Below are 26844 nucleotides of genomic sequence, written 5' to 3' on the forward strand. Positions count from 1 at the left end.
ATACTTTTTTTTGTACACAAACAATTTATCTTCGCTATTGTCTTTGCGCAGCGCACGTGCATCCCCGACAATTAGAAGGGTTGGGGCCATAAATCCATCGTGTTCGTTATCGTATTCTCTGTGCGGCTGTCCATTTGATCCTTTGTTCATATTTTTAAAATGTTTTTAAAAATTATTTTTCGTTGACTACGAAGAAGCCCCAAAAAAAATAAACGACGATAATAAACACCTAAATCCCTTTTGTTTTCGAGGAACGTTTATTGCGTGCACATTTCGTCTTTCGAATTTTTAAAATTTTTTTCATTGTTTGTTTCTTATCTACGCAATGACAAAAAAATCCTATTTGTACGCTTTTTCAAATGAACCATAAACTATTTTTTTTAATATTTTTTGTTGTCTTTAAACTCCAAAATTAAAATAAACATTTTGTCTGCAACAAAGTTTAGTTGTATTTTAGGTACGACGTTGAAGAGTAATGCACTCTCGATTATTTTGATTGCAATTCAGTTTATCTTTTTAATAGATTTTGCGTCTCACGTATAACAATTATTGTATTAAGAGTAAAGTGTTTTCGAACCTTATGTTGATTTTATAAGAAAGTCTTGTTCTAAAAAAAGTGATGTTAAAGAAATGAAAACCAGTTTTAATGTGAATAAAATGTAACGAAGACTTTTCGAGACATTTGTCTAAATGTGAAATAATTAATAAACTTTGAAGGTGTCTAGCGCCTAAACTTCGCAATATTTGATAGAGGTAAGTTTGTTTAAATCGTCACTATTTTCTAATAAGGATTCTGTGGTACCTACTCTTTTGATCACGTCTATCCCGGCCGCTCGGTGTATTGTATAACATGCATCACACTCGCTCGTTCTCTCTCGTTCTCGTTCACCATTCGACTCGCCGACGGTTGCCGAACATAGCCGAACTCACGAATGTAGCCTGATGCATAATTTAAATAAAATGACAACACGTCAATAAGTGTCTATTGTAACAATTAACGGACTAAATTAACGGAAGTAGAATTTAACGGAAGTTAACAAGAGCGTTAACACTTTTTGAATTTAACTTAAAAGTTAATCCGTTAAGGAAAATGTTAACTTCGTTAATTAACGATTAACGGATTAACGAGTTAATGCCCACCTTTGGTTGTTACATTAACATCTGAAAGGCGTCTGGAAGAACATATTATAGACTTTTAATTATGTTTTCTTCTAATAACTGTCTAATATTTCAAGTCTTTGTAATTTTAAAAGTATATAGCATTTTTAAACATACTTACCAATAAATAATATTATTCTAGTTTTTTCAGCTGCTTTTTTTCTATAACTTCTACGTATATTATTAGTTAAAACCTCATGGATGCCTTAAATAGTTTTAATACGATGAAAGTAACCTTCATTACACCATGGCGGAAGTTTTACATTGAATAATTAACTAACATTAATAATTCAAGCTTACGAGGAACTTTGTTACAGCGCACGCAATGTAAATCGAATATATAACTTCATAATTGCTTTTGATATCAACCTACTTAGAGGTAATTTCCATATATATAGTACCGCGACTTTAGATGAACGAGCCTGCCTATTGTAAAGCAGTTGAGATTGCACCAGTGGAAATAGAATATACGACTTGGTCGCAAAGAAGTAACTCGTCATTTTTTCATGATTGTGACATATAAAAATCATTTTCTTCTTTTTATAAAAGATCGAATTTAGAACTGAAAAATACCAAAGTGATACAATACGACTTCTAAAATATATAGTTCAATAACGAATAAATAAATTCCGTGACATAAGTACAGGATTAGAGCTCTCGGCATAATAAAAAGTCAACCCTTATCAACATCCCTCGCCCCGCTACGCTGGCCTTCATACATATATACAAAGACATTGTAATTTGTTTTATTTAATTTTTACATTTATTTCATACTAGCTGTCGTACGCAACCCGTCCCCCCGACGCCGAATTTAAAAAAAAACTTAATAAGTAGCCTATGTGTTCTTCCAAACTATGTTCTACAAATTCCATCAAGATCCGTTGAGCCGTTCCTTACCGTACCTTTAAAGAAATATCCATCCATCCATCTAAATATTCGTATTTATAATATTAGTAAGATAGGAACAATTCGTTTTGCTTTAAAAAGCAACTTATTGTGAATAGGATTATGCAATATACGGTAATCGCAAATTTAATGCAAATCTTTATATATGAGTGTCGCCCGACTCTATCGGCGCGGTATTTAAAAAACTTAATTAATATCCTGTGTTCTTCCAGACTATGTTCTATATCAATGCCAAATTTTAGCGTAATTCATGTAGCCGATCTTGAGATATCTCCTATCAAACATCCATCCATGGATGTTTGATAGGAATGCGAAGGAAGGAAGGAAGGATGCGAATGTATGGATATACGACATGCCGTATATCCATACATTCGCATTTATATATATTATACTATAATAATGTAATTTTGATAAGAAATGTAATAAAATTCTTGTAGTAAAAACAAACGTAACACATTATCCAAATTTAGGAACTTTCAAATGCCATTACGTACTTACATTTCTCGTAGTAAATCTACCCTAAGGGTTTCTCTTCAACTTTTCTTAATGCGGCAGTTAATCTGGGCATCATCAAACAATGTCAACAACCTAGTAGTCTAGCTGACATTTGACATTGTCCCAGCAATTGTCCGCCAAGGTGAAGATAGTCAAGCATGCGATATTTTTGACTATAAATAACAGGACCTGTTAAGCGTCGTATTCACCTCTATCGGTGAAAACGACCAATAACTTTTACACTCGTTCTTGTATGCTCTATTTAAAATTTCAGTTATTTCAATATTTTTGTGAAATTCATTGAAAATTTTTCTCATCTTTACCTCATCCCTCGCGAATAGTGGCTTTATTATAATAGCACATCGGAGGCCGTATGCCTAGTCCGTGTTTCTATAGTCAATGTGTGATATAAACGTCTTTGGCGACGCACCAACGTAATTTGTCGGCCATAAACTTTATTCGTTCCCTCCGCCAACGGATTAAGGAAGTGAATTGAATAAAAAAAACTTTTTAAACCGCTTTACAAATTGGCGGATGACTATTCCCGGCCTTTGGACTGTATTGTTATTCTTGTATAAGAGTTTTTATATCAGACTGTGCAAATACTTGTTTTTTTTTTTTGTAAACTTAACTTTTTGTATTTAAGAAAAAGGTAAAATTGTATATATTTCTATTAATCTTACTAACTTCATAAATACGGTTGTGTGGATGTATGGATGGTATCTGCAGAATGGCTCAACGGATCTCGAAGAAAATTTCGCATAGATGTAGTCAAGAAACACATAGGCTACTTACTGATTTCGTTATTTTTTATTCCGCGCGGACGGTTTAGCGGCCGACAGCTAGTACTTCTATAATTTGGTATGTAATAAATCTTTTTCCATTTGCATATCTGATACTTAATTCCACACCGACGAAGCCGCGGGCAAAATCTAGCTATCAATAAAACTGTATCTCTGTGTACATTAAATAAACTCGCTTTTGATACAAAAGAAAATTCACATTATCTTTTCATAATGCATTCACTTTACTTGTGATTGCAAAGTTTAATGGAAAAATAATTATTTGATTGTTGCTTTAATTTTTAAATTGCAAAACTTATCTTTCTTTCGGAGAAGTTAATTTGTAAATAAATTCAAACAGAAAATTATATTTTAATTCGTACAGACTTTTTACTATTTGCTTTTGTCTTAACAAACTACATATTCTTTAAGAGATATTCTTAACATTGATGCACAAAAATTTATGAAAAACGTCTTATAAATAAATTATAAATAAATTTGGATTATTTAAAAATGCAAAGGTATACCTCAACCACAGTTCAAAGTGAACAAATTCCTCATTTACTTGTTCAAATTTTCCATCTTACTAATATTATAAATGCGAATGTATGGATGTATGGATGGATGGATGAATGTTTGTATGTATCTCCAGAAAGAATGCGTGGCTATTAATTACGTTTTTTTTATTCAGCACGGATGGAGTCACGGGCAACGGCTAGTCATTTTATAATTTTGTATCGCCCCAGGAATAACAGTAATGTAAATGAAATGCCAGGAGAAACATTTCTTTTGTCGTTTTTTTTTTTTTTTAGCCGACTTCAAAAAGAAGGAGGTTATCAATTCGACTGTATTTTTTTTTTTTTTTTTTTTTTTTATGTGTGTTACCGCGAAACTCGGCCCCTGGTGGTCCGATTTTGATAAAAATTATTTTAATCGAAAGGAAGTGCTTGCAGGTGGGTCCCATTTTTTTGTTTTTTTTTTTAAATAACTAGAAGACTAGTAGATTTTGAATATAGCTTCAAAATTTGTTGCGGAAATTAGGGACATTTTTGCTTTCAGCGCTTACGTAGGCTAAACTATAGGACCTACATAAAAATGATGTATGGCGAATTGTAGCTCTTTAAATGTGCTAAATAAAAGTCCGCGATAGCATATATCTATCTTTTATAGTTTTCTCACAATAACCATTTTTTTCTTTAGAAACATTAATTAAATTCATGCCCTATTTCCGACGCTATTATTCAAGTTCAGTATTAACCCTTATGTAAATAAATATGTTCATTATCAAGGGAATTAAATGTAGATTATATTTGCAATTGAAACTATATCATTCTGTCTAATAGTTTAGGAGATATCGTAAGAATAAAATTACGCGGAAACGAAAAATGCTACATCGCGTTACAATGAATAGCACAAATTTGCTTTCTGGGCTTACGTAGGTCAAACTATATGACCTATATTAAAATGATGTATCGAGTAATTATAGATCCTTAAATTTGCTAAATAAAAGTCTCAGGTGGCATATATCTATCATCTATGGATGTCTCACAAAAACCATGTTATTATGAACAAACTTCGATTAAATTGCACACGAAAAACAGCGTCGTAAGCTTACGGCGCTATTATATTATATTCGATATGAATCCTTATCCAAATAAATATGTTTGATGGCTAGAGTATTAAATGCAGATTACATTAGCCTTTAAACTATGTAATTCTGATCAATAGTTTGGAAGATATTAAATTATTAAAAACTACGCGCATTCGAAAAATGCTACTGCGGCGCGCGGCTGGACAAAATTAAAGGCACGCTACGATGTATTAGTTCGTTAATTTTCAATTTGTATACCGATTTTGATAATTATTTCATTGTTTAAAGGATAAGTGGTTATCTGGTGTATTCTAAATTAGTTTTTGAATTGAAGTACACACATATTAAATAGGAAAGTCCTTTTCTTTATTTGTCTTATTTATGTCCTTATACGTATTAAGGAAATTTGTAATTAAACTTCAAATTCACTAAAAATTGAGAAATAAAACAAACATTTTAAGAAAAAAAAATAGCCGACTTCAAAACAAAAAAAACTATCTCAAACAAAATGCGCTCAAAATTAACTTAAAAAAAACAATTTCAAACAAAATTCACTCAAAAGTAACATAAAAAAACAATTTCAAACAAAATGCATTCAAAAGTACCATAAAAAACAATCTCAAACAAAATACACTAAAAAGAAACAAAATAATGTCATGAAAACTTCTTTCTTTCTTTCTTCTCTCTTTCAAAAACCCTCTAAACTCTAAAGAAAGTTCTCTTCTTTCTTGTAACATGTCTATATTGTATAATTATTGTTATTTTGGAGTCGGTTTCGGCCTAAGTAGGGACATAAACGTAAGTATGTCTCATACATCTCAAATATAAAATGTCACCTATTTACTTCGGCCGACACCGACTGCGAAATAACAATAATTATACAATATAGACATGTTACAAGAAAGAAGAGAACTTTCTTTAGAGTTTAGAGGGTTTTTGAAAGAGAGAAGAAAGAAAGAAAGAAGTTTTCATGACATTATTTTGTTTCTTTTTAGTGTATTTTGTTTGAGATTGTTTTTTATGGTACTTTTGAATGCATTTTGTTTGAAATTGTTTTTTTATGTTACTTTTGAGTGAATTTTGTTTGAAATTGTTTTTTTTAAGTTAATTTTGAGCGCATTTTTTAAATTAGACGTGATATATTACAGAGTGAGTTGAACGACCTTATATTAAACAAATTTTCATTTGCGACTTTTACTTTACATGCCAACAAAAGGTCTGAAGCAATCAGATTATGTGTGGATTCAAATACATTTGCTAATTTATATAGGTACTTTATTTTTATTACTAAACAATTTATCACATACAATATTAATTTTTTATCGATTTGGAAGATAAAAACTTCTTCTTCAACTCATAATTAGGTCAGAATTAAATTAATAATACCAAATATTATTTTTAACTATATAAATCCGTTAATTAACTTCTAAAAAAAATAACGCATTTAAAAAACTCGTCACGTTTTACAATGATGCGACAATGACAATGCAATTTTTTAACATTATAAGAAGAATTAAAATGTGATTAATAGAATGAATTCGTAACTTTTTATTTATTAAACAATGTGTTTTTACAACATATAAAATATATGGAAATTAAATTGAATTATACAGCAATAAAATAAAAATTACCTTCAATACTATCATCCTTTTCCTCAACCATGGTAAACAAAATTTAATTCAATATAAAACACACAAAACACAAGCACTAAACAAAAACTTCAAACAAGACGATGTTCCGAAGTTACGAACACGTAACAACAACACCCTCTCGCGGCAAGCGACTGACGCGCACTGAATTTACGAAGTTTTCTTCATAAGACACGTGCGCGGGAAAACGCTTCCCTCGTAAACATTCCCGCCAATCCACCATCTGCTCCAATTGATACCAATAGTTTTATTTATATTATTGTTTCTGGACGTATTTTGTTTTATAACCTTAGCGATATTACTTCCTTATTGCTTCTCCAATTCAATCTTACCAAATGTTGCCATCTTTAATATGTGCAGAACACAATCGAGGACATTTTTTTCTTTAACATTTAGTTGAAACGTTATTTACCGTGCTCTCAATATAATTATAATTCGTATAAATAATATTTTATATTTCTGTCTCCCCGTAATGAATAATGAATTTTTCATAGTACAATGTTTACTTAATTGTTCCAATTCCTATGAAAATTTGAATTACTGTAACAACCGCATTTTATGATACGTTTATTTTCTTAAAATAGGTTATAATTACATGAAGTTCTGAAATAATGTCAGCATTGAAACAGAATGACATACATTGAGTTCAGTGTCAGTGTCTCAGTGCGGCGCAGTGCCATCAACATTTAATTATAGTGCTTTGATCTCTCATATAATTCAGGAAGTATTACTGGACGTAGGTAATTAAATTAGGTTGAATCTAAATAGATTCAAATTTAATTACGTCCAGTGGTGAAACCAAATGATTTCAAAATATTAAACGAGTACCATCGTAGTTTAGTAAAAATTTGATCCCTATTATGAAAGTCTTTTGCGTCGTTTCAAAAACAACTAAACTAACTAATATTACCACAACAATAAAACTACTTAAATGGAGATGGACGAGACACATTTTACGTGGAACAGACAAATGGAGAAAAATCATTAAGTACTGGTATCCAAAAAAAAAACAATCTCAAACAAAATGCACTCAAAAGTAACCTAAAAAAACCAATTTCAAACAAAATGCACTCAAAAGTAACCTAAAAAAAACCAATTTCAAACAAAATGCACTCAAAGTAACATAAAAAAAATTTCAAACAAAATGCACTAAAAAGAAACAAAATAATGTCATGAAAACTCTCTAAACTCTAGTAGTTAGTAGTAGGGGCTCAGTTTTCCGCAACTCCACGACAAGCGCGTATTTTGCGTGTCTCTAAACTCTAAAGAAAGTTCTCTTCTTTCTTGTAACATGTCTATATTGTATAATTATTGTTATTTCGCAGTCGGTGTCGGCCGAAGTAAATAGGTGACATTTTATATTTGAGATGTATTAGACATACTTACGTTTATGTCCCTACTTAGGCCGAAACCGACTCCAAAATAACAATAATTATACAATATAGACATGTTACAAGAAAGAAGAGAACTTTCTTTAGAGTTTAGAGACACGCAAAATACGCGCTTGTCGTGGAGTTGCGGAAAACTGAGCCCCTACTACTAACTACTAGAGTTTAGAGAGTTTTCATGACATTATTTTGTTTCTTTTTAGTGCATTTTGTTTGAAATTTTTTTTATGTTACTTTGAGTGCATTTTGTTTGAAATTGGTTTTTTTTAGGTTACTTTTGAGTGCATTTTGTTTGAAATTGGTTTTTTTAGGTTACTTTTGAGTGCATTTTGTTTGAGATTGTTTTTTTTTTGAAGTCGGCTATTTTTTTTTCTTAAAATTTTTGTTTTATTTCACAATTTTTAGTGAATTTAAAGTTCAATTACAAATTTCCTTAATACATATGAAGACATAAATAAGACAAATAAAGAAAAGGACTTTCCTATTTGATATGTGTGTACTTCAATTCAAAAACTAATTTAGAATGCAGCAGATAACCACTTATCCTTTAAACAATGAAATAATTATCAAAATCGGTATACAAATTGAAAATTACCGAACTAATACATCGTAGCGTGCCTTTAATTTTGTCCAGCCGCGCGCCGCACTAGCATTTTTCGAATGCGCGTAGTTTTTAATTATTTAATATCTCCCAAACTATTGATCAGAATTACATAGTTTAAAGGCTAATGTAATCTGCATTTAATACTCTAGCCATCAAACAAATTTATTTGGATAAGGATTCATATCGAATATAATATAATAGCGCCGTAAGCTTACGACGCTGTTTTTCGTGTGCATTTTAATCGAAGTTTGTTCACAATAACATGGTTTTTGTGAGACATCCATAGACGATAGATATATGCCACCGAAGACTCTTATTTAGCAAATTTAAGGATCTATAATTACTCCATACATCATTTTTATGTAAGTCATATAGTTTGACCTACGTAAGCCCAGAAAGCAAAATTGTGCTTTTCGTGTAGCATTTTTCGTTTCCGCGTAATTTTATTCTTACGATATCTCCTAAACGATTAGACAGAATGATATAGTTTCAATCGCAAATATAATCTACATTAAATTCTCTTGATAATGAACATGTTTATTTACATAAGGGTTAATACTGAACTCGAATAATAGCGTCGGAAATAGGGCATGAATTTAATTGATGTTTCTGAAGAAAAAAATGGTTATTGTGAGAAAACTATAAAAGATAGATATATGCTATCGCGGACTTTTATTTAGGACATTTAAAGAGCTACAATTCGCCATACATCATTTTTATGTAGGTCCTATAGTTTAGCCTACGTAAGCGCTGAAAGCAAAAATGTCCCTAATTTTCGCAACAAATTTTGAAGCTATATTCAAAATCTACTAGTCTTCTAGTTATTTAAAAAAAAACAAAAAGATGGGACCCACCTGCAAGCACTTCCTTTCGATTAAAATATTTTTCATCAAAATCGGACCACCAGGGGCGGAGTATCGCGGTAACACACATAAAAAAAAAAAAAAAAATACAGTCGAATTGATAACCTCCTTCTTTTTGAAGTCGGCTAAAAAGCGGTAAAATAAAGCGAGGAATACAACTCAAAAGATGGGAAGACGAGATGAGAGCAGTGGAAAACCGACCTGATCTAGGAAGGTAAAAAGAAGAGAAGAATGGAAGTATTTGGAATCGACCATTGTCCACACGAGACAAACAGATATAAAACATAAATATTGGAAATTTCCTATTAACGCAATGTAGTGTACACTGAATAAAGGCTTACTATTATTATGAATGTCTTTTACCCAATCCAGTAATAATGATGAAGTAACAGCCCGAGCCGAGGCTCCCGAGGGAGCCCTCGAACCTAGTTACTCTTAAACGAGGTTTAGGCTAATCGCCATCTGCGCCCGGCCACCTCAAGCCCGGTGAAACTGTAAATGCCTCTTCAAGGCAAACAGTGACTACTCAGTCACAAAAAAAATGAATGTCTTTTGCGACTATGTTTACAAAAATAACTCATAATATAGTAAAACGCTTTGTGAATACAAAATATACAACGTAAAATAACTAACTAACACTGTTTCATCAATTTACCACAGCTTTATATTGTATACAAAGCTCGTTTGAAAATATCAGAATCGACGTTTGCAATATGTTCTGTACCTCAATGGAAACTAACTTTTGACAGACGCTCTTTGATACTGACTGAACTAGATTATATCAGAACTTTCCGTGATTATTAAATCTAACTTTTTTCAATACTCTTACATTTTTTATTTAAATCTGATTGCAAACTTTTTGATTTAAAAATTTTATAATAATTAATGTTTAAGCAATAGTATCAAGACGTACTGAGAATTATATAAACGACCGCTTAGTACAGATTTCTTGTAGTAAATCTGCACTATAAAACTTAGCGGTTACTTAACAACTCAAAGAAAGAAAAGAAAGAAAGAAAAACATTTATTGCCACACACAAAAAAATCAAAAAAAATATATAAAATCAAAAAAAGAAAAACAGACACATTAAAGGCACAAAGTGTGGCAAAAGGGAGCCAGCTCAGCGAAGCAGGGACAGACTAAACTGCCCCTGCGCTGGTTTTCAGCTGGCACCTTGATAAAAGTGTTCATATCATAAGTTATTACATAACACAATAAATCTAAGCAGAATCTTATCAAAGAACACTTTAATGTTCAACAGAAGAACTATTTAAAGTATAATAATTTAAATTGAAATTTTGTCGAATTGAATCGGGCGACAGCAAGTTGAATATAAAAGTTATTATAACAGCCGCCAAGTCTAATGTACTCACGTGTTATTTCATTTCCACCTGTGCGGATACGCCGCATGCTTGGTAATAAATTTCATTATTAATCCGCTGCCGTAAACTTAACCAGTAAGATTGCAATATAAGATTTAAGAGAAAATTCGAAGAAAAGTTAATTAACCTTAAAGTATCAACGTGACAGTTTTCTAAAGAAATATTTTATGAGGTTATGTAGATATGACATCAAATAGTTTTATTTTATGATTACTCCGTAGTGTAGGAATCACTTAGGTTCGGTCTTCATACAAGTAACTACACACTTCACACTTTTTTTCGTTGTCCATAATCTTATATATAAAGTTCTCGTGTCACAATGTTAGTTACCATACTCCTGCGAAACGGCTTGCCCGATTGCTATGAAATTTTATATGCATATGTAGTAGGTCTGAGAATCGGCTACTATCTATTTTTCATACCCCACTAAGTTTTATCTAATTGCGCTTGGACGGAGTCGCGGGCGACAGCTAGTAATTTATATAATTAACGGCACGCATTCCCGGCACTAAGTGCTTATAACAGCATGAATAAACTTAATGCCAAAATATGACACATTAGGGTAAAATATAAATCTATTACCCTTATTTCTACTAACTCTAATCATTTCAGTTGTCCACTTTTGTAATTCTCTAACATAATATGGACATCTGATTTGCGCAAATAAAAAAGAAATTGAATTTGAATTTCATGACTATACTAGCTGTCGCCCGCGACTCCGTCCGCGCGTAATTAAATTAATTATTTTTATTTAACCTATGTCTTCTTCTACATTATGTTCTACATCTGTGTCAAATCATCAAGATCCGTTGAGCAGTTCCGGTTCAAACAAACATCCATCCATCTAAATATTCGCATTTATAATATTAATAAGATTAAGTAGAGCTTATACAATAAATAAGGTATTATTAATATTGCGTTGTATAATTTATACATCCTTAGTCCTAGTCCTTAGTTTTCAATCGTCGGGATCAACTCACCTAGATGCTAGATATTTTGATAGAGCTATAACTTAACAATCAGAACTTACATACCATGTTGAAATGTTACCCGTTATCCTCTTAACATAGTTATACTTGCATGAAATTGTTGCATTTATTCTACGACCTGATTCCAACTGCAGCATCGTCATGATATACGGCTCGTTACCTTCGTCTGTTCGCTAAGTTCTCGATCTGAAGAAAGGTAACCAGTGCATTGAGGTAATCACTCAAAGCACTATTACAGCCGCAGTTACCGTTCAAACAAGGTCAGATAGTAACTGACGATCTGTAAGTAATTCAGACCTGGTGAGATTGTTTGATTAGTTCATTCCATTTTCAAATCAAAGAGGAGGGAAACGAAACGTCAATAACTAGCAATTAATTAAAAAAAAACAGTTTAACTGTCAAAACCCAGTGTGGTAATAATACGCATATCGACGCCCCCACCGAATAACCCTGTAATAGGAAAAAGCAAATTTTTCAGGAGAAACAAAAAACCGTATTTCTTTAATAACTTCATCAATAATTATTGTACAAGAATCTTTTAGATACCAAAACAAAGCTAATTTTTATAGCTACATTGTATTTAATTTTCATTCATGTATTCCGGGCGTATTCTGTGCTATGAAGGAAAAATGATAGTACCGGAAAAAAAAAAAAATCTGTTTCAATAATGACTTTTTATCTCCGTAATTAACATAAAAAAATCATAACGTGTAATAGGACCTTAAGATGCCGAATTCGACGGAAAAGCAAGAACCCGGTAAGAGAGCATTATAGGATTATTCGAAGGGGGCGTCGATATATCCTACGAAGTCAAGAAAAAACGCTTAGTACTGTTTCTCTAACAAAACTATTTTATATTTTGATCGTTTTATTAAGTATTTTATATAAATTTTTGAGATAAATTGAATCGTATAGATAGATAAATGATAGAATTTCGCATTTCTTGGTGTTAATAGTAATAAAACATGGTTTACCATGCTCCTAGGCACCGGAAATTATCACCATAGAGGACTGAATACATCGTAGTTCCGTTTTATTATATTGCAATATAAAACCGCATCTGTCTAACAATGGGTGATTTGAAACATGTGCTGAGTACAACATAAAATGTTTGTATGCATTGTTTTAACATAAAGTTAGTGCGAGTTTTCTATATATCTAGTGTCCAGTGTTGATTTAAAATAAATATGTCAGGAGTTTTTCGTTACTCTACAATTTTACACACCTACAAAATACTTTAGTCTATAATTTGGAATATTACGATGTTCAGTGCGTTAGATTAGAGGATTTGTAAAATCATTGAATCGTATTGTGGATCCTTGAGGTCTATAATAAGAAATTATTGTAATTATAAGTAGAGGATTTTTTTTTTCAGACTTACAATCTGCAGTTCTTGGGTTCGAATCCCGCCATAAACCAATGTGTTTTTCGAATTACGGTTTACATATTATGTACATTTATCAAACGTTCTTACGGTGAAGGAAAACATCGTGATGCAACCTGCACATATATGAGAAGAAATTCAATGACATGTGTGAAGTCAACCAACCCGCACTTGGCCAGCGTGGTTGACTATGGCCTAGTCACCCCTAACTTGGGGTAGGATCCGAGCCCCTCAGTGAGGTATAGTGAGCTGATGATGATGACAATACTATTTATCTATAGCTCATAATTTTATCTTTGAATGAAAATACTTTAAATGTTCGCGTAAAAGACAGGGCGCTTCATTGCTTTATTTTTGTAAAACTAGCTTTTGGCCGCGACTTCATCGCGAATTAAAAACAAACTTAATAAGTAACCTTCCAGACTATGTTCTACATCTATGCCAAATATTATTGACATCTTGATTTTCAAATTTTTTCTTTCATAAGAACCTTCTCGTGATAATCACAAATACATCAAAAAATAAGAAGTTTAAACGGTGAAGCCGTTTACGCGTAATGTCATTTTTTATAATAATAACAATTTATAAAGGCGAAGTTTAAATGGATGTATGTTTAGATGGATTAATGTTTGTTAGAAGTTATCTCCGGAACGGCTCAACGGATCTTGATTAAATTTGTCACACATGTCCAAACTTATAGTCTGGAAGAACATAGGTACATATTATACTTTTTAAGACGTAGTCGTCACCTCGTTTAATAATACAGATGAATGTTGAATGACAGTTTATTCAACGTGTCTTACGGACATGACCGGACAGGTTAGCGAACTGAATATAACCCTAACCTTGTGAAGGCCTCATATAAATAGAGTTGGGGAGTAATAAAATTTAGAAATACGCCTTTCATATAAACACTGTACGACTCGTACCGGGAAACGACATCTACAAAGTTAACTGGATGGCAACATAGTGTATATTTAGGATAGAGTTTCACGATAACAATTTTCTATATTAACTCCAATGCATTTGACGACTCCTTAATGACTTATTGATAATGAATAAAGTTTTAATATCGTATATTTTAGACGCTATTTGAAAGAAGTTCAGAACAAACAAATCTTTAAACGAGCAATTTGAAATTGATCAGAATCGAAATGTTTTTATATGCTACGTGCCCAGTACACAGAGACATTGTGAGCCTATTTACTAAAAATTATCGCTGGATACTGGATACAAAGCCAACTGACGTGACAAAGAACTGCAGTTTTGACACAGTCGACGACGGGTATAATGATGTAAAGGTATCAACACACTAGAGGTATTGCATTGTTCTGAGGAGTTGACAGAATTTATTTTTTATTAACATCACTCTTACTTACGTCTTTAGCAAGTATTAACATAGTGTAATTCGTTATTAACGCAGCTACTCACATTTTAGTTATTTTTAAGTCTCAGTCGCACAAAAAAGTCCTTTGACATAACTAAAAGTAAGAAAGTAGTTCTTTTTCTGATTTACGATTGTCCTTGGTAATAAGAAGCAATATTATTGCTACAATTAATTTCAGCTCGCCTTAAAGTTATATTTCATTTACACATATTTTAATTTTTCTCTCTAGCATTAGTGGATAATCACCTTTAATTCGCCTTAACCACAATTGCTGTCGCCTCGTAGCCGCCACTCTTACTCAAAGCAAGTGAACGAGCTCGTTACAAGATGACTCTACACTAGACTTAACAAGGAACTAGCTCCCCTCGCGAACGAGCTCTTTGATACTGATTTAAGTGTGCAATTTGCTATTCAATATAAATTTGTACGACCCAACACTGCATACAAGGAAATCAAATTGGCTGGCATTGTTTTTCATGGGAGAATTCTAAATACAGAGTGGGAGAGAAAAGGTTAATTCAAAACGAAACCTCTTCCTATCCTTCACTTTTAAGAAAAGGATGGAAAATAAAAGAAGAATAAAATTAAGCACTCATCTGACGAAACGCGGAATTACTTCCACTTCACTTCTATCTTCAGGAATCTTATTACCACTTTATTGGCATTGATATAAAGAAAGCGATAAGTTAATTATAATTTCTGACGAACTACAAAATTAGGTTAGAAAAATGCTTTCAAAACTCAACCTTCTTTATTATAATTCTAGATTTATTAGCTTCGCCAAACGTGTTATTTACAAGTTGAGTGCATCGCGATGGCGCCGGCAATGCACACAAACGAATTCCAACTATTTCTCTTTGAAATATATTGCAATCATCTGTTTAGTTATGAAAGCTTGCTATGCCAAGAATATACCACGATAACTTTGAGATCTTTTGATAGAATAATTAAAAACCCTCATTTATAAGTAATAAAATTATCTTACTAGAGTTTAAAAATTACTTTTTTAATTACAATAATAATCAAGAAACTAAAGTAATAATTAATTATTATAAAAGTCAAGATTCTACTAGAAAAAGATTTCGCATAACCTTGATTTTGGTGAAGACGATGTTTATATTTAGAAAGCAAACCGTAAAAAGCAATAAATCCAAAGTAAACATGACGGTCACATAAATATAGTTGCTCAGGATGTGCGTAAGTACATTCACAAACTAATATATATAAAAGTACGGCGAATAAACTTTGGAATTTTTTAATGTTCATGATTTATTTTTCTATTTTCTTTGTTTTCCGATCATTATCGTGTTATATTATAAGCAAAGTGGAAGTCAATCTACGTTTCTTCTGATGAGTGTGCCGATATCTAAGAGCAGCGTTAGCATAATCAAGGTGGCCGTTTGCCTGTTCGCCACTTTATAACATAAAAAAATGCACTCGTAAAATAAAATTCCATATCGTATAAACATCACGGAGACTCAATTCACGTGTATTATCGGTTTTACTGCGGCTCCATATTTGCTGAGTAGAGTTACCATATGTTTCAACTTTCGTTCTCACCTGTACAAATCACAGTCTAAAAAATTAAACGTATACGTAAAATAAACCACCTGTACACGATAAATGTTTACGAGTGTTCGCGGCTCGTGGGAATCAATCAAATTGACTTGTTAACAAAAATAAGTCTCTATTGTGTTTTATTGCGATGATAACTGTTAGGTGTATTTCATTACGGTGCTAACAGACAAGATAATAGTCTATCCATAATAAGTCTGCAATGGATTAACAACTGAACCAATTCTCAACTGAAAATTATACAATTCTAACAATACGGTTTGAATCAATCATCAATAATGTTTTCCTAAATAACTTCTAGTTGAAAGATTCAGGCGGTTGAAATATTGATCAATAACCACTAATAGGCAAAATGACCATGAGCTAATACATTTTTTACTATAGTAAAATATTAATATACCACACACTTCCTCAGATACTACTAGATGTAATGCATAGAAATAGATTGGACGTACTCGTATGATTCACAACTATCTCACGACGATCCGACGATGTAGTAACATTGTGTTTATTTACTTAGCGTACTGAACATAAATATGTACATAAAAACTCATAAAAATATTTACGTATTATACTATCAAGGTCGTACAAGGTGATATTATTTCATGAACAAACTTTAATGCTGAAAACCCAGAAGGCCTATTACGAATACTCTTGAGAACGTTTACTTAATATCAACAATATTTTTTTTTTAATTTTATGCAGCGCCCCTTTTTTTTTGGTATGGGGGGGTAAATCTTCCAAAGATACCCTGCCTTCTGGGGGAAAGACAGGGTTATGTGGGATTTGACCCACTAAAACCCCCTCGGTGGCCAGTCTCGAGTGCAATCGGAGAAGGTTCCGGGATCTCCGAGGAACGCACCGGAACCCTCAGCACTTTACTACCCGGGACAGAAATCTGCCCGTTGCTCTTGGTGTTACGGCAACATAGGACCACGCTATGTCACCGTTTTCCCGGGACCATCTTTGTCGACGATCAGGACCCCCACGATCAGGACCCCCAATGCAGCGCCCCTATAGAGTATAAAGTACACCAACAAAACTTATACATATTTTGTCGGTAACGTTACGAAGGCGTGTGTCGCAAATATACGTACTAAGTCCTCAGAAAATAATGTTCTGGCCGTATAATCTCAAAAGATCATTTGATACCCTAAAACCAGTTATTAATAGCGTTTAGTCATCATTGAGAAAGATTCGCCAAATACTATATTGATGGAAATCACTCCAAGATCAATAAATGAATCAGTAAACATAACAGAAAATCGTCTTTGGAAAGGCTCCTTTAATAATAACTAGACGCTGAAGTTATCAAAAATATATACAGCTGCAAGATTCATTAAGAGAACAATGTTTAAAAAAAAAATATTAGGTCATTCGGAAAGTCATTTCGTTTTATCTCGACTTAGGATTCGTGTATTTTCGAAGAAGATGCACCACGTGTTATCCAGTGGCGCCACCTACTAGTTTTGGTTCTGTCGGTCCATTTTCATTGTCATTTATTCATTATAGCAAATTTCCTAGTATCTATACTAAAAGTAAAGTTAAGCTATGTACTTTAATTCCTTAATAATCTTTTTTATATTCGTGACGTCATGGATTTAAGTTGTAAGTTATTAGATTTGATTCACTAAACACGACAGAATCAATCAAGATAATGATCAGTATAAATTATCCTTTAAATTATTAAATAATAATTTATCAAAATTTATTACTATTACTAGCTATCGCCCGCGACTCCGTTCGCTTGGAAAAAAAAAACTTAATTTGTAGCCTATGTTTTCTTCCAGACTGTGTTCTACATCTGTGCCAAATTTCATCAAGATCCGTTGACCCGTTCCAGAGATACCTTCAAACAAACATCCATCCATCCATCTGAACATTCGGATTTTTAATATTAGTAAGATTATCAACGAAGTTATTGCCATATTAGATCGCCTATTTATATTTATGTTTATGTTAATAACAACTCATTCATAATAGCAAATATCATGAAATTGAAAATGGAAGATATCTAAGAGATACTAGTTACTAATAATATGCGAAAAATGTTCGCTCCGATAGTCACAAGTTACGGCTGCATTTATTGCTTCGTAAGAATTTTCATATCAGAGAAGAACATGCGTTGAATATGACGGAATAAAATGTGAAGGATTCTTGTAACTATGTTCACATTCAGATGACTATACGAACGACTTGCTTTATTAGAATTATGTCCTTTAATATTCCTATAAATATAATACAACTTGCAGTTATAGCTTGTTAGGAATATTCTCAGAACGTATTATTTTAATAACATAGAATTATATTGTGAAGTCGTTAAATGATTGTCATTTATTTTGAAATGTATTTATAGGTTAAAGCTATAGTTAAGATGAAACCCAATAATCGATCCTTAAGATCTCAATCCAAGGATTATTTTAATTATTTTGTACTAGGTTTTACCCGCGACTCCGTCCGCGCGGAAAAAAAATAGAAAACGGGGTAAAAATTATCCTATGTCCGTTTTCTGGTTCTAAGCTACCTGCCCACCAATTTTTAGTCAAATCGATTCAGCCGTTCTTGAGTTATAAATAGTATAACTAACACGACTTTCTTTTATATATATAGATGGATGTGTAAAAATTTTGCGACTTAGTGCTGGTGTTTCGGCAGTGGAAAGTTACGATCACTCAGAATTAGACAAATATTTTACGAAACTCTGGTTGCGTATGTTTTACTTATAAAAACACGTTTAAGAAAAAAAGTTTCGCTTCAATAAAATACAAGAATATAAACAGTTTTCTAATTTGATAACTAATAATGGTGGGATTGATTTGAAAGAGTATTATGTCGTGTTGCCCTGGCTGTTGTCCAAATGTTCCGCGATCACGTCGACGTGTTATTTTTGTAACGAAAGCCGCATTGTAACGCCGAATGTCATCGTATCATGTACATTTTATTACGATTTGATAATTTTGAAAAAAAAAAAACAAATACTGGGAAACTATTATAGAACAGTATTAAAAACTACAAATTGATTGTGTTTTTTTTTTCTTTTATCAAGACAGAACTGTTGTATTATTTAGTTTGTGAACTTTTGTATGTACATAAACAGCAGAACCAATTAAATTGAGTGAGGTTGGATTCGATTCACATTATTGCCAGTGTCATAGATCATCATCATCATCATCATCATCAGCTCACTATACGTCCCCACTGAAGGGCTCGGAGCCTACCCCAAGTTAGGGGTGACTAGGCCATAGTCAACCACGCTGGCCAAGTGCGGGTTGGTTGACACTTACACATATCATTGAATTTCTTCTCAGATATGTGCAGGTTGCATTACGATGTTTTCCTTCACCGTAAGAACGTCGGATAAATGTACATATGTAAATCGAAAATCGAAAAACACATTGGTACATGGCGGGATTCGAACCCAGGACCTGCAGATTGCAAGTCAAGTGCTTAACCCCTGAGCCACCGACGCTCAGTGTCATAGATAGTTCGGCATATTGATTTTTTATTTAATTATCGTTTATTTTTTAAATTATTCCTGCTACAATTACGAAAAATGGAGAAGAGGCAGATAATATTTATACCAAAGCAATTAATTTATCCAAGATGCGATATCAAATGTAACAAAATTTAGTGTTATTACGTGAATACTCGTGTCACTTGCTGCCATCAATATTTCATACAAAGTCAACTATATCGTATATCTTAATAATTTCATTTCTCAAAACACGTTATTGAAAATTAAATCATTTTAAAAGGAAACTAGAACTCAATTTCCCTTGTAATGAAATGAAATTAATGATATACAAACCAATAGCAAAGTTTTAATAATTTAAATCTAAAGTGGGTTTTGGCTTACGTCAACTTCAAAGAAATATATGATTACATGTGTCAAATATATTCTGAATTTTCATATTAAAATAAAATTACAAAATTCTCTACCACTTTTAATTCAGTTTAGATTCTTAATTTTCTTTATCTATCTATCTAATATATAAAATTCTCGTGTCACAGTTTTCGTCACCGTACTCCTCCGAAACGGCTTGACCGATTCTCATGAAATTATGTGAGCATATTCAGTAGGTCTGAGAATCGGCCAACATCTGTTTATCATTTTTTTTTTACCTGCGCGCGGACGGAATCGCGGGCGACAGCTAGTCTGTATATATAAAAGAAAGTCGTGTTAGTTACACTATTTATAACTCAAGAACGGCTGAATAGATTTGACTGAAAATTGGTGGGCAGGTAGCTTAGAACCAGGAAACGGACATAGGATAATTTTTACCCCGTTTTCTATTTTTTATTCCGCGCGGACGGAGTCGCAGGTAAAAGCTAGTTAGAAAAGGATAGAAAGGGAAGGAAGCCTAGAATTGACATACGACATACATGGTCATCTGACAAAACTACTCACCCCTGTCTTCTGTGTGGTCGTGGTATTGCACCAGTCAAACGTCTCTACCATGGTTAAAGTTTGATAATACGGTGAACATCTTTTGTCTAATGGCTCAAAGATTGTTATCTTTATGATAAATATTGTAAATGTTTTCATACTATAAAATCAACTTCGAATTAATACACTTTCATAACTTTCAGATTAAAGGAATCGTTTCTAAGAAGTGGCTCGTTAAAACTTGCTAACAAGTTTAGAGTTCGCGTTAAAACGTTACTGGACTGAAAGGTTCCACCTACTTCCAGAAAAGACTTTGAAGTGTAAAATATCATTTCTTTTGAATTTCTGTTATGATTTATCTAGATGTAAAGACGCGTACACTAAACAATGTTAAACCAACAATCAACAACATGTTTTATTTCGCTGATGGATTTTTTAAAACACTTTCTACCAACTTTACAAACAAATAAGCATCTTAACTTTATTGTCTGAAAATAGTTAACGTTTCATAATTTAAGAGGGCTTTTCAAAGCAAACGATTATTGCAAAAAATTCTTATAACATTCGTTTATACAAACGCTAATGTACCAATAAACATTTCAACTGACCAAAAAAAAAAATGAACAGCATAAATAAAATTCAAATCAAAGTCATAAATATGAGAGGATTTCAAAGCAGAATATTATCGTAAAGAAACACTAATTTATCGTCTTCGTGATAGTTTAAAGATGTTCCTTTATATAACATTCGTATGACTTATTGTTTTATTTCAATATAAAAAAAACCATTTCGTGTCTGTCTTTAGACAATACAGTTTTCACATTTAGAAAAACAAATACTTTCGATTTAATTAATTAGTTGAAAGACAGTTGATCCGTGTTTATACTTCAATGCGATTCAGTTAATAAGAGCTGAAAAAATTACGATAATTGTTGGAGAAGTCTGAAGAAAATGAATGAAAAAATGTTCCATGAAAAGTCGTAGAACAACATTAGTGCTATTTAATATATTTTACACAAAATACATATTCTAATATAAACCGCTGGATAATATTAAAACGTTTTATGAAGACGGATATTAATATTTCAGCAACAGATATGTCGTAGGTTTATTTTTTATTCCCGCCTACACGAATACACAAATTTCACATACTATGTATACTACATATATCTTAAATGTCAACGTCACATATGTTGTGACGACATTTCAATCTATTAATACGAGTAGGATAGACAGAGATAGTTATGGATATCAAGTCATAATATCCTTTCATACCCATCTATATATTAATAATATTGTAAATGAGAATGTTTGGGTGGATGAATGTTGTAAGGTATCTACAGAACAGCTGTATGGATCTCGCTGAAATTTGGCAGAGATGTAGAAGTCTGGAAGAACACATAGAATACTATATCGCATAATATAATATCTTTGTCACAAAATGAAATTCATTCTAGCAAACAAAAAATGACAGATATAGTCTACAAAACTTTTGTATACTTGTACCTGATTTCATTCTCTGGAGACGTTTTTCATAATCATCCATGACACGTTTATAAAAGAACACCATTATAAAGTATTAAAAAAACAAAAACAGTCAAAATCGATATCCGAATAGATATCGATTTCCTATCGATTATGAAAATACTTTTATGTTCACACTTTTCACTGTTGATTTGATAAAACAAGATTAAATAATTCATCAGTAAATTTATGTATTCGATTATACATATTTGCAAATTCGCGTAATCCGTCGCTGCACAACGAACACTGGACACAAACTAATCTATTTCTGATGTGCTGATATTATTGCTAAAAAATTGTTCCATTTTATTATACACAGCAACTGGAATTAGGAATGAGAAATGAGACATTTACGATAGAGTTTAAACAGAAATGTAATAAGAACATTAACTGTGGTAATTCAACATTTTTACATTGCAGTACCGTTTTGAATCTACTTTGAGTAAACAGTACATTGGACTAACCACGTATATTTGTGACAATCTCCTTCGTATCGTCATATTCGATTACGACAAAATTAGTGTGAGATTTTTAGTGTACTTTACAATACAAATTTTGTAATGACGATACGATGATGATTGTCACAAACGTGCTCGACCCACTGTGCTCTTTAGACAGTAAGTGCGTTCAAATAATGGCAGTACCGCATTGTCTACTGTTCTGCCTGACTGTGTGTGGATAGTTATAGTGTGTGGACGCTAGTTTGCGAAAAGTTGCCATCAAAAGGCCTTTATCCAACATTGTATAGGATTCCCATAGCTTCAAGCAAGCTAAAATTTCTTCCTTCATAACTAACGCTAAAATACGGTTCTATTTACGTAAAACTTACGTATCACAGCAGGTAATATAACAAAGCATCTTTACAACTGCCATCGCGTTACGCACAATACGTAAGAGTATAAACTTAAGAAAGTGAGCTATAAAACCAGGCGAGATTTCTTTGAGTGCTCATTTTACCTGCGCTCGTAAATCTTGTCGGAAATTCTTTTAACATACGCTCCCCTAGATAATATGTGATAATAACATATGGGTTTAATATTAAATATAGTCGAACCTGGAGAAACGAGAGTTCAAGGGACTGAGATACTCGTATATCTCTCGCTTGTAGAGGTTTCACTCTAACCCGAGAATCTCAATTACTCTTGCTTATAACAGTTTTTCGCTCATATACATTTAAAACTTAACGTAAAGTTAGTACAAATTTGACCCAACGAATGAATTTCAGTCTGAAGAACAATATAAACTACAATCATTAAAATCGGTCACAAAAAGTTACAATGAGGGTCACTGTGTTTTCTACTGTTGAAACGCGAACATAAAAACAAGTTATATAGACCACAATATGTCGTAACCCACAAGACTGATAAAGTTTTCTCAACTGACATCAACACCAATTAATTTTATTATAGGATTAATACTTTAATATTATTTATTTTAATATGTTTTTCTACACTAAAATACACAGTTCACAAGAGCTGTACTCAAACGTCTTGTCAACGGATTACTTTGATGTTAGAAAAGTTTACATTCTAACACTTCAAAGCTTATACGCTGATCTTTTTTTTAATAACAACTTTACAAGCTTAGCTAATGTTGCTAACATCTGGTAGACGTATCTCAAGGTACGAATAGATACAGAAATTGCGACATTAATGTCTCTACTATTTATAATTGTACGGATGAATTAAGAGACACTCGTCTTCATACAGAGACACTTCAACGTATCGATGGGTCTTATGGATAAGGGCCAAAACAAATTGATGATTTTTACTTTATTGTGTTAAAATCTACCTCTTAGTTTAGTTAACATGCTTTAAACAAAACACAAATTTACAGGTGTAAATGTTATTTTTTTCGGAAATACCTATGCTGCCTGTTTTCCTATATGGCTGATACTTTGAGAGCCTCTCCTGAAAAGTTTTCAATTTACACATTGGTCCTTATTCTTGTATAATGTCTTAGTCTTCTCCCATTAGTTTCCTTGGCGTTAACCACTGCAACTAAAGTTGTTAAGAGGTCTCTGAATGACTTCCTTATTGAAGGTTTAGTGTCAAAAATCTATTAAGCGATAGTTAAGTAACAATTATCGACTCTAAAACTGTAAGTGAATACGGTTTTGGACAAAAAAACATAACACTTAGCTACATTTTGGACTATCTATTTCTCTGGAGTTGAATAAAAGCGGTTGCAATTTTGAATATTAAATCATTTCGTACCTATATGAAAATTTCATAAAGAATTAAAAATGACAAAGAATAGAATTAAAGCGCAGTCGCTTTGTACATCGCATCAAATAGATTACGAAATGTCTGTGTATATTAAATTTTGCATAAACAGAGATAAAAAGTACTTCTAAATTGAAATATTTAATCTAAGAGATTGTTTCTATTTAAATAACAACAATCGTGTTTCATATTTTACCTTGGATTTCAACTGCCGAAAAACCTATTAACATTGTTATCTCTGGTTTTTATTTTATTGTTTACGGTTCTGATGGAAACCACGGGCAATCTTTATCAAACAATATTATTGGATAGAGAACTTAATATTAACAAATATTTTTTTCATAAATATGTTACATGTTGTGCAACAAGCAATTTTATAATATGACAACGTATTCGTCATCCTTGCATATAAGCAGAGTGGCGCAGTGGAAGCGTGCTGGGCCCATAACCCAGAGGTCCGTGGATCGAAACCACGCTCTGCTAAAGATATTTTGTTTTTAAAAAAAATCACCTTTCCAAATATTTTTTAAATTATCTCTTCTTCAATATTTTTTGTGAAACATAAGGCGAGCGTAACAGCGAAATTGTATTAGTTAATAACTCGTTCGTTGTACGTCATATTTGGAGTTCCCACATACGGGTTACCAACTAATTAAATTTATAGGTCAATGTAAAGAATTCTCACATGCGAGCGCAATGGCACACGTGAACAGGAAATTTCTCAAACCACTCCACGCATACGGGCGCTAACTTACCTATATACCTTAACAACGTAGTGAGAAATAGATAATCCATCTCTCAACAGCAGCTGGAGTGTTTATTTTCGAAACCGCGGCAAGTGAGACGTGAACTCAAGGCGCTTGTTGCAATACAGGTGCTTTGATAATGCTAAAGTATGTTTACGTTAAATATATTTACCAAGAATAAAAACGTAAAAAAGTATTGCACGCTTCAAAATCTTACTAATATTATAAAGTTTAGATCGATGGATAGATGGATGGATGTTTAACAGAAAGTATCTCCAGAAGGACTTAACGGATATCGGTGTAATTTGGCATAGATATAGAACATAATCTAGAAGAACACATAGGCTTACTAATAAAGTTTTTTTTTTTTAATTTCGCGTGGAGGAGTAAAAGCTAGTTTAAGATAAATTTTTAATCTGTTTGAACACTAAATTTAATTGCTACACAATTTTGATTTACTTAATACCATCTATGATAAATAAAATTTGATTACTTCAAAATAGATACTTTTAGGTTTAAAAGATAATGTAATAAATCATCTCATCCTCATTTCGTATTTCAATGTATCGATGAGTCGAGTATCGTAGAATAGCAAGAAAAGTGAGGACATGCCAATAGAGATATGGAATTATTAAGCGCTAAAAAATATCAAGTCTGGTAACTATGTGAAGCTAAGAATTAGTATGCATCATCAGCTAAAACGTTAAATTAGCAATCCAACAACAAAAGTCCACACTAAAAAAGGAATATTAGAAGGAAAAAACAAATTAATGAATATATACAGAAATCCCCGAGCTAAATTGAACGAAAACAGGGTTACAGGTCAAGCGGTCCAATGATTACGGGGTGACCACTCATCTAGCTCGCCTTAGAATATCCACAAAAAATGTTAACCTGAAAAGAGAATGTTGAAGAAAACTATTTTCTTAAAATTCATGGTTTAAACCATATAGAAAATACTTTTCTTGTACCTTTTGCATTCAGAAAACAAATGCAACCTTAGGTCTTGATGAAAACAAATGAAAAATATGGTCTACAAAATTACATTCGAAACCACAAACCTGCTTCATTTTTTCCCGCCCGAATTTCAGTGTCATCCATGACTTAAAATAACACAGGAACTAATCTGTCTCTAACACAGCGCCCCAGCTTGTTACTTCTAATCATTTATAAATTGGCCACACTTCACATTTCACCTTGAAATAAATAAAAACAAAAACTTTTTTTATATTTCATTCACTTAAACTAGCAACACTGTATTATCTTTCTGAATACAGAAACGCGCGATTTTTTTTTTTAAATAGCAAAGGCGTCGCTGTACTTCGATCGCGGCGTACACACTGGTCTATTCTCGTGTTTGCCAAATGAAAAGTCTTAACACACGTGTTTTTAACTGATTGTATATTTGTTTATATTTGTACCTGTATCGCTTTTGAAGATTTAATTTAGCTATTGCAAAATACTTATGTTTCACGAAGTATCGTTTGTTTAAATATTAATTGATGTTTGGAGGTTATGCGTTGGTTTTAATAACTCTAGTGAAATTCTTTAAACAATAAGCTTGCGAAAAATCGTTTTACTTTTGTCTTTCTTACAAGCTTTATTTATTTTCATCTTTCGCAACGGCGGTCATCAAATCTTGCAAATTAAATTTGATCCACTTCCCCTTTACGATTGTGGTGTAATTTTGCATGGGTGCTTAAATGTAACGTGACAATGCAATATTATGGTGACATTGTGCTGATCTGATAATGAAAGGTGGTCATTGGAACTTCGCAGTTAAACTTTTTTCGTTTTAGCGCAAATAA

At 32.4% G+C, this 26844-nt stretch overlaps 1 protein-coding gene and 1 non-coding gene across 2 annotated transcripts in view; one reads left to right on the forward strand and one right to left on the reverse strand.

Moving 5' to 3' along the window:
- LOC106718962 (adenylate cyclase type 2) overlaps positions 1–26362 on the reverse strand; it is a 121341-nt gene extending 94979 nt beyond the window's left edge. Inside the window, exon 1 of the mRNA XM_045680403.1 lies at positions 26098–26362. Coding sequence (XP_045536359.1) covers positions 26098–26137 — 40 coding nt within the window. The 5' untranslated portion in view covers positions 26138–26362. The remainder of the gene's footprint in view (positions 1–26097) is intronic.
- Positions 24702–24773, forward strand: Trnam-cau. The gene has a single exon. It is a non-coding gene; the product is annotated as a tRNA-Met (tRNA).
- Positions 26363–26844: the final 482 nt, after the last annotated feature.

This window comes from Papilio machaon, chromosome 12, assembly GCF_912999745.1.
Source record: "Papilio machaon chromosome 12, ilPapMach1.1, whole genome shotgun sequence".
NCBI classification, from domain to species: domain Eukaryota; kingdom Metazoa; phylum Arthropoda; class Insecta; order Lepidoptera; family Papilionidae; genus Papilio; species Papilio machaon.